This window comes from Zootoca vivipara, chromosome 12, assembly GCF_965207765.1.
Source record: "Zootoca vivipara chromosome 12, rZooViv2.hap1.1, whole genome shotgun sequence".
NCBI lineage: Eukaryota > Metazoa > Chordata > Lepidosauria > Squamata > Lacertidae > Zootoca > Zootoca vivipara.
The window spans coordinates 46,670,915-46,683,762 of NC_142595.1; the positions used below are offsets into that span (position 1 = coordinate 46,670,915).

The 12,848-nt window shown below is 40.4% G+C and overlaps 1 protein-coding gene across 1 annotated transcript; it reads left to right on the plus strand.

Annotated features, from left to right (window-relative positions):
• Positions 1-1,088: 1,088 nt before the first annotated feature.
• On the plus strand, positions 1,089-6,662 carry LOC118078942 (vomeronasal type-2 receptor 26-like). The gene is made up of 5 exons (XM_060281378.2): positions 1,089-1,379; positions 2,222-3,079; positions 3,655-3,882; positions 4,705-4,831; positions 5,761-6,662. Exons 1-5 carry the CDS (start codon positions 1,089-1,091, stop codon positions 6,660-6,662), a joined length of 2,406 nt encoding a protein of 801 aa, XP_060137361.2.
• Positions 6,663-12,848: the final 6,186 nt, after the last annotated feature.

A 12,848-nucleotide genomic window follows, 5' to 3' on the forward strand; every position in this document is an offset into this window, starting at 1 on the left:
TTTCTCCCTTTTTCTTTTTTTTAATATTATTGGTCAGACTAGCAATCAGAGTTTTGGAAATCTCACCTATCGGCCAAAACATGTGTTCATACTGTTTTGATTCTAAAATAAGGTGTGCCAATCTCTCTTGTAGTGCTGTAGTGACAGACAGGTCTCATGCAATCTATGTTAAATTAGTCTGCAGGTACTGATGAGCACAAGAGCATCCACATTTTCTGAGACGCTTGACTACAAGGATGCTGTGGTCATTCACTTTGCTTTTTCTGTTGCCTCATGTTTTGTGCAAAGCAGCTATGAGGTGCCCTGAGACTGAAACATTTCCTGTTCCCCATGAGTGGTACCAGTCAGGTGGCCTCATCATCGGTGGGATTGCTTCTCAGTTCTATTATTGCATCATTGAAGATTTATTCAAGGAAAACCCTTCACAGAATCTGTTTGATGATAATCCACAGTAAGAGACTCCCCCTCCCCCTTCATTTGTGGCATTAATCCTTCCCAGTACTTTATTTAGTATTGTGCATCCTACTAAGTTGGCAGGCAGTAAATGATCGCTTTGACCTTTTGATTCATGATCATCCTTTCTATTTTGAAAAGCAATATGAAGATGTGATTTGTACGGTATGCATAGTTTTAATTGCAGCAAATGGATAGTTTTAATTGCACCAAATGGACCAACAAGAGGAGGATGGAGATGATACTACTGTACCTAGTCTTGGGGCACAGACTCTTTTAATCTTCCTAGAACATATATCATGAATCAGGGACTGTTTGAGTGAATTTCTTTGAAATATTGCTGCTTTCCTGGGCTACATGCATAGAATGGTCACCTGTAAGTTAGCCAGTTTGAATAAAAAGAGAAAGAGGGGGAGATTGTTGTTGTCTTTTGAGGGGGGCAGGCAACTGAGATTAAAGGTCAAACAAGACATGATACAGAGATGTATGATACATATTTATTATTTTAGAGCCACCATAAAAGACAAAGATAGTTCAATATTAATCTGTTTGAAACAGAAATGGCCATTTGTTTTGTCTACTTCCTGCATTGTACAATTCTCCTCTGAAATTTTTAAACTGACCTCATTTGCAGCATGGTAACAAAATTCTACCAGCACATCCTGGCCTTGGCATTTGCTGTAAAAGTGATCAATGAGAATCCCAACCTCTTGCCCAATGTCACACTGGGGTTCCACATCTACGACAGCTATTATGATGCAAGGATTACATATCGTAACACTTTGGACCTGCTCTTTAAAATGCATAGATTTGCTCCCAACTACAAATGTGACTCGCAGAAAAACCTCATAGCCATCATCGGAGGACTTAACTCTGATACTTCTTTCCATATGGCTGATACTTTAAGGCTCTACAAGATTCCACAAGTAGGTTTTATGCATAGGGACATGATCCCCCCTCCCCATCTCACTTTTCTCTTACCATTCCGAAAATGATTTTGAGATTCAGAATGTGAATATGACTGAAGCACTAGAAGCTACAATGTCTATCAGAAACATAGATTACTCCTTAACAGTAGAGTTTGTTACACTAGTGAATGCAGAGAGCGTTCAGCACCTTGGACACTTCCAACACAAGCACCCTGTTATTTAGTCGTTTAGTCGTGTCTGACTCTTCCTGACCCCATGGAACAGATCATGCCAGGCACTCCTGTCTTCCACTGCCTTCCGCAGTTTGGTCAGACTCATGTTCGTAGCTTCGGTCCAACCATCTGCCACACATACATACAGCACTTTGAGTATGTGAACTGCAGTTCTTCAACCCATATAGATCAAAGATAACTGTTATATCTTCCACTGCCATGTGCATCTTATACATGATTCCCAACAGTTGAACTAGAGTAGCATTCAGTTGGTGCATTGAGGAATTTTCCCAGCCTATCGGACATGGCAAAGATTTATCTAGGGTTAATCCAACTAGTGCGGCTTCTCTCAAATACTAAATTTCCACAAAGTAATTCCACAATAGGATTGCACTCTACAAATGAAATAAAAGGACATTTCTGACAATACATGAATACTTTATGAAAGAAAATATCCAGAAAGTGGAAAATGTCACCACAACTCTTGAATATTCAGCTGGAAGCATCCTGCAGTGTAACTGGAAACCTCAAAATTGCTTCAGCAAACATTTCTTGAATGAAGACCACATGCTCAAAATAATTGTTTATACTTAGGTACCATTATTATGTCTGTTCTTTTCCTATTAGCTTGCATATGGCTCATTTCCCCAAGAGGAGAGTGATATAGATAGCTTCCTTTCCTTTTACCGCATGGTGCCCAATGAAGCTCATCAGTATATGGCGATCATCAATTTGCTCCAGCATTTTGGATGGACATGGGTTGGACTCTTTGTTACGGATGATGAAGGAGGAGAAAAATTCTTGCAGGCTCTGGAGCAATTGCTCTACCAGCATGGGATCTGCTCAGCCTTAACACAAAGAATGGAAAAAATAGCTCGTTTTGATATGTTGGGTGAATTTTTTGAGATACTTAATAGGTATTATGTGGATCTCACAAATGACAAAGCCAATGCATTCATCGTCTATGGAGATTCTCAGACATTGACCTGGCTGAGATTTGTTATATTTCTACGAGATCCTGAAAATAAGGAAAGCTCAACATTAGGAAAAGTGTGGATCATGACAACACAAATTGATTTCGTATTAATGAGTTTTCAAAAGTCTTGGGATCTTGAGCTCTTTCAAGGTGCCATTTCCTTCACCATTCACTCAAAAGAGCTTCTCGAGTTCAGTGAATTTCTTCAGAGCATAAAACCTTACTGGAATCCAGGAGATGGTTTTCTCAAGGACTTCTGGGAGCAAGCATTTGACTGTCCATTTCCAGATCTGGTCATGCAAGATACTGAAACATGTACAGGGGAGGAGAAGTTAGAGGGTCTTCCTGGCCATCTGTTTGAAATGGACATGACCGGCCACAGCTACAGTATATACAATGCTGTCTTTGTTGTGGCTCATGCTTTGCATGCAATTTATACGTACAGATCAAAGCACAGAGCACTGGCAGGAGACAAAAGGTTTGAACTTCAAGATCTGCAGCCTTGGCAGGTAACACTTTGCAAAATATTATTTCAGTGAGACAATTACCCGAAGCCCAAACTTTACGAAATAGGACATTTTCAAAGTTATTCCATTTTGTAACTTTTCTATCTGCTATATGAAAGTAGCTCACTTTTTATACTTGTTCTGTGTTAGGTGCCGATCCATAAGCAATATTCATACAGAAGGGAGTAACATAATGCAAACCAAATAGTATTTCAGTTAGCCAATTACTCCAAAGTGACACATCATAAAATGTGATATTTTAAATAAAAGAGTGCCCCTTTCCCTGTATGTTTAGCATGCACAGTATTTTAGCCTTCTGTTACTTTGTTATAACTTTTCCATCCACTAGACCAGGTATCCCCAAACTGCGGCCCTCTAGATGTTTTGCCCTACAACTCCCATGATCCCTAGAAAACAGGACCAGTGTTCAGGGATGATGGGAATTGTAGGCCAAAACATCTGGAGGGCCGAAGTTTGGGAATTCCTGCACTAGACTGAAATAGCTCATTTTTTATATTTGGCCTTCACTTTATGTATGTATATATTTCTCTCCCCACCCCCCTTTCCCTTTGAATCAGCTCCACTACTTTCTGCAAGGCATTTCATTTAACAACTCAGCAGGGGAAACAATGTCCTTTGATGAAAAAAGGGAAATGAGAAGTAGATTTGACATCACGAACATGATCACCTTCCCAAACAAGTCCTTCTTTCGAATGAAAGTTGGATGTGTTGATCCTGATGCTCTTGAAGGAGAAGCATTCATCATTCATGAAGATATGATTGTATGGCACAGAGGTTTTAATCAGGTCTCTATTCTCGGAATCCTTCTGTTCTCCACTGTTCTTATGATGTGTTCTATGGGTGTCAGGAAATTCCATTTTCTTTAACACTGTTGTTTGTATCTGATAGGGCAAAGGACAAATGTGTCTTCCTAGCACATTCAAATTTGATGTGGCTTTGAACTGCCTAGGGGAGGGGGAACCCTGCATTTCTGTAGAAGTAATTTTTTCATTTATATTTACTATACCTTCAATACATAAAAAGCAAAGATTTGGCATATCCAATGAAATTGCAACCCCAGGGTCATCCACGACTGCACCTAATGGTCAAGGGTACCTTTACCTTTAATAGATCCCATATGAAAGGTCCTAAGTTCAATCCCTTGCATTTCTAGGCATGGTTAAAATGAAGTCCTGGTGAGATATTTTTCAATTGTTTTGCAGCATTTTGCAAAACATAGTGCATTTTGTTGAGCCCTCAAACTGTGTGGCTTACCTGCCAAATCAGGAGCCTTACCTGCCATCACAATCCATGAATGCAAAACTTTGGCACAGGTTTGGAGTGGATTGGACAGTATTGGTTTTGGGGTGAGCAGGGTAGCACCTGGTTGGGGAATTCAGACAGTGATTGGAGAGCACCGCATAATGTTGAGTTTGTGCTGCAGAATGATTGCAAAATTTGTCATAGGTTTGGAGGGAATCCAAATAAGCGGGTTCATACTTAATGCAGCTGTGTATGGCCGCTACTTATATTAAACCTTTTTATGCTGAGGGGTGAACTCCATTTAGAGAAGTCAAATAAGCAATTAGTTTCTCTGATCTCCTAAACTGCTTTTCTGCTATTGATAGGTGATTCCCCTTTCTCTGTGTAATGACCACTGCCACCCTGGGAACCAGAAGAAAAAGAAAGAAGGGGAAAAGTTTTGTTGCTATGGTTGTGTTCCATGTCCAGAAGGGGAAATTTCAAACCAGGATGGTGAGTTATGTGGAAATCATATATTGCATCCTATGAGGACACTGGACAGAGGGGGGGGGTGAGTTGGGGCACATGATAAAAATGCCTAAAATCTGTGGAAGAATGGCAGATGAAATTGATGGATTATATGGAACTTGCTGAGATGACAGGGAGACTACGTGACCAGGGAGAAGAATTGGTGGAAGAAGACTGGGAAAAAATTAGAACGTATTTAAAAAAATATTGTAGAATTGATTTTGGAAACAGATTTTCAAGTATATAGAAACTGAAGATTTTTGAATTATGTTAAAAATGTGTGATGTTTGAGGGAAGTTTACTTTAAACCAGAATGATTTAAATTCAAGATATAGAATTTGCTAAAGAGAATTGGGAATGAACCGCAGAGGAGGGGAATTTGAGGAAGTTCTTTTTTCTTTTTTCTTTTAAAAAAGTCATGAAAAGTATAAGATTAGAAATTGTATTTTATGTTATTTTTATTTTATTTTATTTTAATTATTTAGGCTGTGTTGTATGTGGGTTATTTATCTATGTATGGTTAATGCTTTATGTGTTTATATATAAAATACCAGTTTCTGGGAAGTGTGGGGGATGGGGAAAGACTTCTGTTTCACTCAGGTCCTGCTTGCAAGCTTCCCATAGGAATCTAGTTGGCCACTGAGAGATCAGGAAGCTGGATGAAATGGGCCATTGACTCTTCTTATCCCAAAGACAGTTTGAAGGATTTCTACTCAGCTATTACTTCTACTCAGCTATTATCAACTTAGCAGACAACCTATGATAACCTTAAAAATGAGTGAGAACAAAGGATTTATATATAAACACCAAAACACATGGTTCCAATAGATTGAATTTCATGTCACCAAAGCGGTCACATGGAAGACAAAATACTGTTGAATCAATATTGAAATTTGGCCTTGTTTATATTTCAGATATGAATGACTGCTTCAGATGCCCAAAAGCTCAGTATCCAAACAAGAACAAAGCTGCCTGCATTCAGAAAACGATGACCTTCCTTTCTTACGAAGAACCTTTGGGTATCAGTTTAGCATCCATTGCCCTTTCTTTCTTCCTCATCACAGCTTTGGTGCTAGGAATATTCATTAAGTACAGAGAGACTCCCATAGTCAAAGCCAACAACCGGGACCTCACCTACTCTCTCCTTGTCTCTCTCCTGCTCTGCTTCCTCTCTTCATTGCTATTTCTCGGTGAACCTAGCAAAGTCTCCTGCCTCCTCCGGCAACCAATGTTTGGCATGATCTTCTCTGTAGCCGTTTCTTGTGTGTTGGCCAAAACTGTCACTGTAGTTCTAGCTTTCTTGGCCACCAAGCCAGGGTCCAGCATGAGGAAGTGGATAAGAAAAAGACTGACAAATTCCATTGTCTTTTCCTGTTCTCTTATTCAATCAACTATTTGTATTGTCTGGTTGATGGCATCTCCCCCATTCCCTGAACTGGACATGCACTCTTTAGCTGAAGAAATCATTGTGCAATGTAATGAAGGCTCAGTCACCATGTTCTATTGTGTCCTGGGCTACATGTTCCTCTTGGCCATTGCCAGCTTCGTTGCCGCATTTGCAGCCCGCAAGTTACCTGACAGTTTTAATGAAGCCAAGTTCATTACCTTCAGCATGTTGCTCTTTTGCTGTGTTTGGCTGTCTTTTTTTCCAGCCTACCTGAGCACAAGAGGGAAACTCATGGTGGCTGTGGAGATCTTTTCCATTTTGTCCTCCAGTGCTGGGTTATTGGGCTGCATCTTTGCCCCTAAATACTACATCATTATTCTGAGGCCTGAGCTGAACAACAGAGAACAACTTATTAAGAAAAAGTATTAAACAATTGTTTTCGCCCTCACTCTGGTAAATTATTTCCATACACTCGAAACATTTGCCATATATACAATATTGGGATTATACAAACCCCCTCAGACTTTCCCCCATCTCACCCTGGTTTCCATAACAATCCTGCTAATGTTTCTAAATAGCTACAGTGGTTTTTAAGGTACTCAACAAAATTTTCCCATTCTTGTTTTAACATTTTTATCATCTTGATGTCTGTTCTCTACGGTCATCTTTACGATTTCAGCAAAATCTTCATTTTGATAATCCACTCTTATTTTGTTAGGACCTTCTCTTCCTTCCACATCCTTTTCCAGGCTTTTAAGCCCTTCTGATAGTGTTTCATTTGCACTGGTAGCCTTCAGAATGAATTGCCCCTGCAATGCACATTTTGTGGGGCTGTCCCTAAGGCTGGCTTTTACAGCTAGTGCAAAATGCAGTGGCTCAGTTGCTGACTGGGGCAGAAATTCACCATCATGTCATGGCATTATTGATGTAAGTACTGAATTGCCTGCAAATAAGGTCAAGATGCAGCTTGGGATCAGAATACTTAAAAGATGCTCTTCCCAAAGTGAACAACTGAATCTAAGGATACAATTTCCCTCATATTCAGTGTCCAACTATTCCTCTAGAAGCTTAATGGGAAGAAAGGACTAGTCTTGAAAGTGTATTGAGCAGAAGGATGTCAATGTCCGTGGGAAGGTGGGAATGGTCTCTTGATTCCCATGCAGTGTTTTGAAGGGAGATGGTTCAATGTTTCCATGACAGAAATCTTCAGATTAGAGAGATCTGTCAAATGTTTTTCACCAATCTCCTCTCACAAAAATGGCCCCAGAGACCGGAAGAAACAGTCTCTTCTGCAACCATCTCTCATTTTCAGTATAATGTACAACCATAGTTTAAACAATTTCCTCCTTCATTTTTATTCAGCTCTTAGAAAGGAGAGTTAAACCTTTATAATGACATGATAGGAGAGTACAATGATTTTCACGACTGAAGTGCAAAAATATCTGTGAATCCCTTTCAAAAGAATCATGGGGGAAATTGTGGCATTTCATGAGATGAAAAGGGGGGGGAATTCAGATTTTACAGAGAAATGTAGAGCTAAATTTCTAATAGCACAGTAGCACCCTATAAGATCATGGTGTAGCTTGCAGATCTTGAAAAACTTTTATGCTACACCCCCACCACTACAAGGCCATAATTTAGTGGTGGGACATCTGCTCTGTATGCAGAAGGCCCCAGGTTCAGTCCCTGGCATCCCCAGGTAGGGTTACGTAGGACCCTGTCTGAGGCCCTGGAGTGTTGTTGCCAACTCAGGAGAAGGAAATAGGAAGCTAGGAGGAGAAACAGGTCTGTTTCAGTTAACAAGCAATTCATTCAATAAAATAAAATTATTAAAATAAAATAATAATTTTAAAAATAATTCGACCCAATTTGGGGTGGTGTGGGTGACTGGTTGCTGAAAGAGTGGGCAAATAGCGCCTTGTTAAGCTTGCAAAACACTCCCTCCTCAGCCGCACCGTTTGGATTCCTTCTCTTTCCCCTGTTGTGTTTGTATTTAGCAACTTTTAATGAATTAAAATGGCTGCTTGCATTCAATTCTAATGCGACATCACAACCTCGTTTGTGGTGGATATTGTCTAACAAAAGAAGAAGAAATGGAATTGAGCAAGGTCAGCATAGTACAGGGGGCTGTAAGCAGTCTGAGTCACATTGAAAGTGAAAGTTGTAACCCAATTCTTTTCTTCTGGGTTCTGCAGCCTGTTGACTAAATGCAGATCACCTTTGGAGCTAACATGTAACACCTTCTTAGAGTTGTGGGGCCGCATGATGGGATGGGCCAGCAAGGCCTCCCTGCCCCCTTAGATGTGGAACAGATGGAAATAGGTGGAGTTAAATCCAACCCTGTCTAGGTGGCAGTGTGTGACTTGACTGAGTGGTTAGCAGCTAAATTTCAACACAATCAAATTGAAGATAAATCGGGTCCTCCCTAACAAGAGGGCACGTGTTGCGGTGCGACCTGGCAACCAGACCCTGTGTTGTGGGTGGGAATGTTTGGATGGCCACAACACCCTATTGGAGGTCCCTCAATGCTGGGAGAAATTAGACCAATGGGATGCCAGCTAAAGTACATTGAGGGACCTCTACTGAAGCCCATGCACAAGTCCCTGAGCGTCCTCTTTTGGGCTCTGTGCATCGGAACACCCACCCCCCTCTCCCTATATTTAGGGCTTGCACTTGACCTTGCTATGCCGTTGTGTGTCGTCTGTTGTTGGGACAGGGGCACGGCAGGAATTTTCCCCACTTGGCTGATTGGCTTGTGCCATTTGGGTTTCACCTTCCATGTAGCAAATCGTCACAACTTGTAAGGTTGCGGATAGGCTCTGGTTCAGGTGATTGGGGTGGCAGAAGGGTCTCGCCATCTCTATGTGATGGGTATTCTGGCTAAAGGAATCCAGAGACTCATTGGTTGGTCAACTCTGTGAGGTGTTGTGCCCTGAGCCTGAGTCCAGGGGGGCATCTGGGTGGAGGACTAGCAGGGCTCCTGCTTTCCACTGTCCCAGCTGTTCACCCAAGGTTGACCTATGGTTGGTGCCCAGGGTCAGCGCTGCCTGCAAGGGTGCAGGGAGCAAGTCGAACCAGAGCCTATGCAACCACTCACTTGATTATAATCAATAAAGTTGTGGCCTAAATTCTGTCAAAAACCAAACCAAAATTTGAGTCTTGTTTGATTTTATTTTGGGGGGGGGGGTGGTTAAAAGGTCTACATACGCAATTTAAACAATTTACATAAACACCCTGACTTCACTTGTGCCACACACCTTTATTTCATGTTTACTGTTGCAATAGTATAATTTCCCTCTTATGGATGATGCATTTGTTTCTTTGTGCCACAAATTTATTGTGGAGAGAAATAATAGCTGTCAGGTCATGTGTTGAAATGGGAGTTGGGCAGTGTTATTTCAACATTTGCTGCTTTGAGTCACAAAACAAAATGGATTCACTTTGACGTTCCTGCTGAAGTTTTCACTTACCATAATAATAACAACAACAACAACAACAACAACAACAACAACAACAACAACAATTTATTATTTTTACCCCACCCATTTGGCTGACATTAAAAGCTTCCCTAAACAGGGCTGCCTTGAGATGCCTTCTAAAGTTCTGGTAATTGTTGTTCTCTTTGACTTCTGGTGGGAGGGCATTCCACTTCAAGCTAATTGCCACTTTTTGTGCCACAAATTGGCAGAGGCAGCATGTAGGCATATTTGAGAATAAACACAGAACTCAACAATGCAAAAAAACAACAAAAAACAACAACCCATCATTGGAAATACAACTTTTTAAAAGTTATTAAGTCACCGTACAATTATCCAAATCATCATAATTTGTGCACCTCGTCAGAACAACAGAGGAATAAGAAAACTGTCAATAAACAGCCATGAAAGGGATTATAATATTGTTCCTCTGTATCACAAGGAGATAGGAATAGTGGCAAGAGGCAGCCATGGCTCTCAATTTTCCCCCTCCCATTTTGTATTTTCTTCATATTACTAGTCTGCCTTGAATTCTGAGTATTGGAAATATCACTTAGCACCCAAAGCAAGTGTTTATACTGCTTTGATTTTTAAATAAGACGTGCCAATCTCTCTTGTTTTGCTCTGTTGACAGAGCCAGGTATCATACAATCTAGTTTGCTGAAGTCATTCTGCAGATACTGATAGGCAAAGAGCATCCAAGTTTGCAGAGAGGCTTGTCTACAAGGATGCTGTGGTCATTCACTTTGCTTTTTCTGATGCCTCATGTTTTGTGCAAAGCAGCTATGGGGTGCCCTGAGTCTGAGACATTTCCTGTTCCCCATGAGTGGTACCAGTCAGGTGGCCTCATAATCGGTGGGATTGCTTCTCAATTCTCTTATTCCCTCTCTGAAGATTTATTCAAGGAAAACCCTTCACACAATCTTTTTGATGATGATCCACAGTAAGAGACTCTCCTTCCCCCTTCATTGTTGGGATCAATTCTTCCAGTATTTTCTTTAGTATTGCGTATTCTACTAAGCAGACTGGCAATAAATAATGGCTTTTCTCTCTGTGAAAATAATAATACTTTTGAAAAACAATGTGGAGAAAGGGAGGGAGACTTTGTATGCCTTGTTTTAATTCCACCAAACAGGGACCAGCAAGAGGGGGATGGAGGGGTTACTGCTGTGTATGTTCTTGGGGCACCTAATCTGCAAGTGTCTAATCTTCCTAGAACAGGTGCCATGAATCAGACAATGTTTAAGTCTGCTTTGTGAGATATTGACCTTATGGTTTGAGAATTGCTTTGTGAGATCTAAACCTGGTTCAACATATTTCACTATTCTATGAAGTCACCCCAGGCACTGGCTGATAAGTGAAATAGAGAAATCTAGAAATTTTAACAAAATGTGGTATGTGTTGTGAGTCTGTTAAACTGATTGTAGCAGCAGCAAGTTGATGGGAGATTTATTCCTTTCCCAAGGTATGAGTGACAAAAAGGCATGAGCTTTGCTGTAGATAGCACGAGGTATAAATAATAAATCACCAAAATGTGCTCTTAGAGCATGCTACTTGCAATTATTTGCATACACTAATATGGATGTTTCCTTCATTCTAATACCCATTCTAATGCTCTAACACTTTTAAATTTACATTTACCCTTTTTTCCAAAACCGCAAATTCCCATTTTTTGTTTAATTAAAATGCTTTAATGGCATGAACTTATATTCAAAAACATTTGTCTTTTCTCTCTTCCTTGAACTGCAAATTGTTGATGTTTAGTCGTTTAGTCGTGTCCAACTCTTCGTGACCCCATGGACCATAGCACGCCAGACACTCCTGTCTTGCACTGCCTCCCGCAGTTTGGTCAGACTCATGTTCGTAGCTTCGAGAACACTGTCCAAACATCTCGTCCCCTGTCGTCCCCTTCTCCTAATGCCCTCCATCTTTCCCAACATCAAGGTCTTTTTCCAGGGAGTCATCTCTTCTCATGAGGTGGCCAAAGTATTGAAGCCTCAGCTTCAGGATCTTTCTTTCCAGTGAGCACTCAGGGCTGAATTCCTTCAGAATGGAGAGGTTTGATCTGCTTTCAGTCCATGGGACTCTCAAGAGTCTCCTCTAGCATCATAATTTGAAAGCATCAATTTTCTGGCGATCACCCTTCTTTATGGTCCAGCTCTCACTTCCATACATCGCTACTGGGGAAACCATAGCTTTAACTATACGGACCTTTGTCGGCAAGGTGATGTCTCTGCTTTTTAAGATGCTGTCTAGGTTTGTCATTGCTTTTCTCCCAAGAAGCAGGTATCTTTTAATTTCAGGACTGCTGTCACCATCTGCAGTGATCATTGAGTTCAAGAAAGAAAAATCTCTCACTGCCTCAATTTCTTCCCCTCCTATTTGCCAGGAGGTGATCAGACCAGTGGCCATGATCTTGGTGTTGTTGTTTTTTATGTTGAGCTTCAGACCATATTTTGCACTCTCCTCTTTCATCCTCATTAAAAGGTTCTTTAATTCCGCCTCACTTTCTGCCATCAAGGTTGTGTCATCAGCATATCTGAGGTTTTTGATATTTCTTCCGGCAATCTTAATTCCATTTTGGGATTTATCCAGTCCAACCTTTCACATGATTAGCTGCAAATACAAGCTGCAAAAATCATTCAACTCTGTGAAGGTTTTGTGGTTTAACAATTCAGCCATTAAATTAGTGAAATATAGAGCAATATGCTATGTATGCATTTCTGACCATGGTATAGTGATAGAGAAGTGAAGATAAGTGTAGAGGAGTTAGTTTATTCTTCTATAAAGTTTAGAATTGAATATATTTGATAGAGGTGATGGAAAGCTGAAGAACCTTAAAACTGTGATTAAAAGAAACCATTTCACCCCATTTTTCTATGCCTGTCTTACATAGCAATCTAAGAGGTGATTTCTAGTATATATTAAAAGTGAATGATTGCACCTAAACCAAGTCTGCAATCTTATACAAAAATATTGGAAGTTGTTCCCATTGAATTCATTTGGACTTTGAGTAGAGATGAATGAATGAATGAAACTTTCTTTGCGTTAGCCATCAGCCTTAGCAACAAAAGAAGATTGTGGTATAGACAGAACAAAATAAGAAGTCAATTATATAAAACACAGTTTAGAGTCCTGA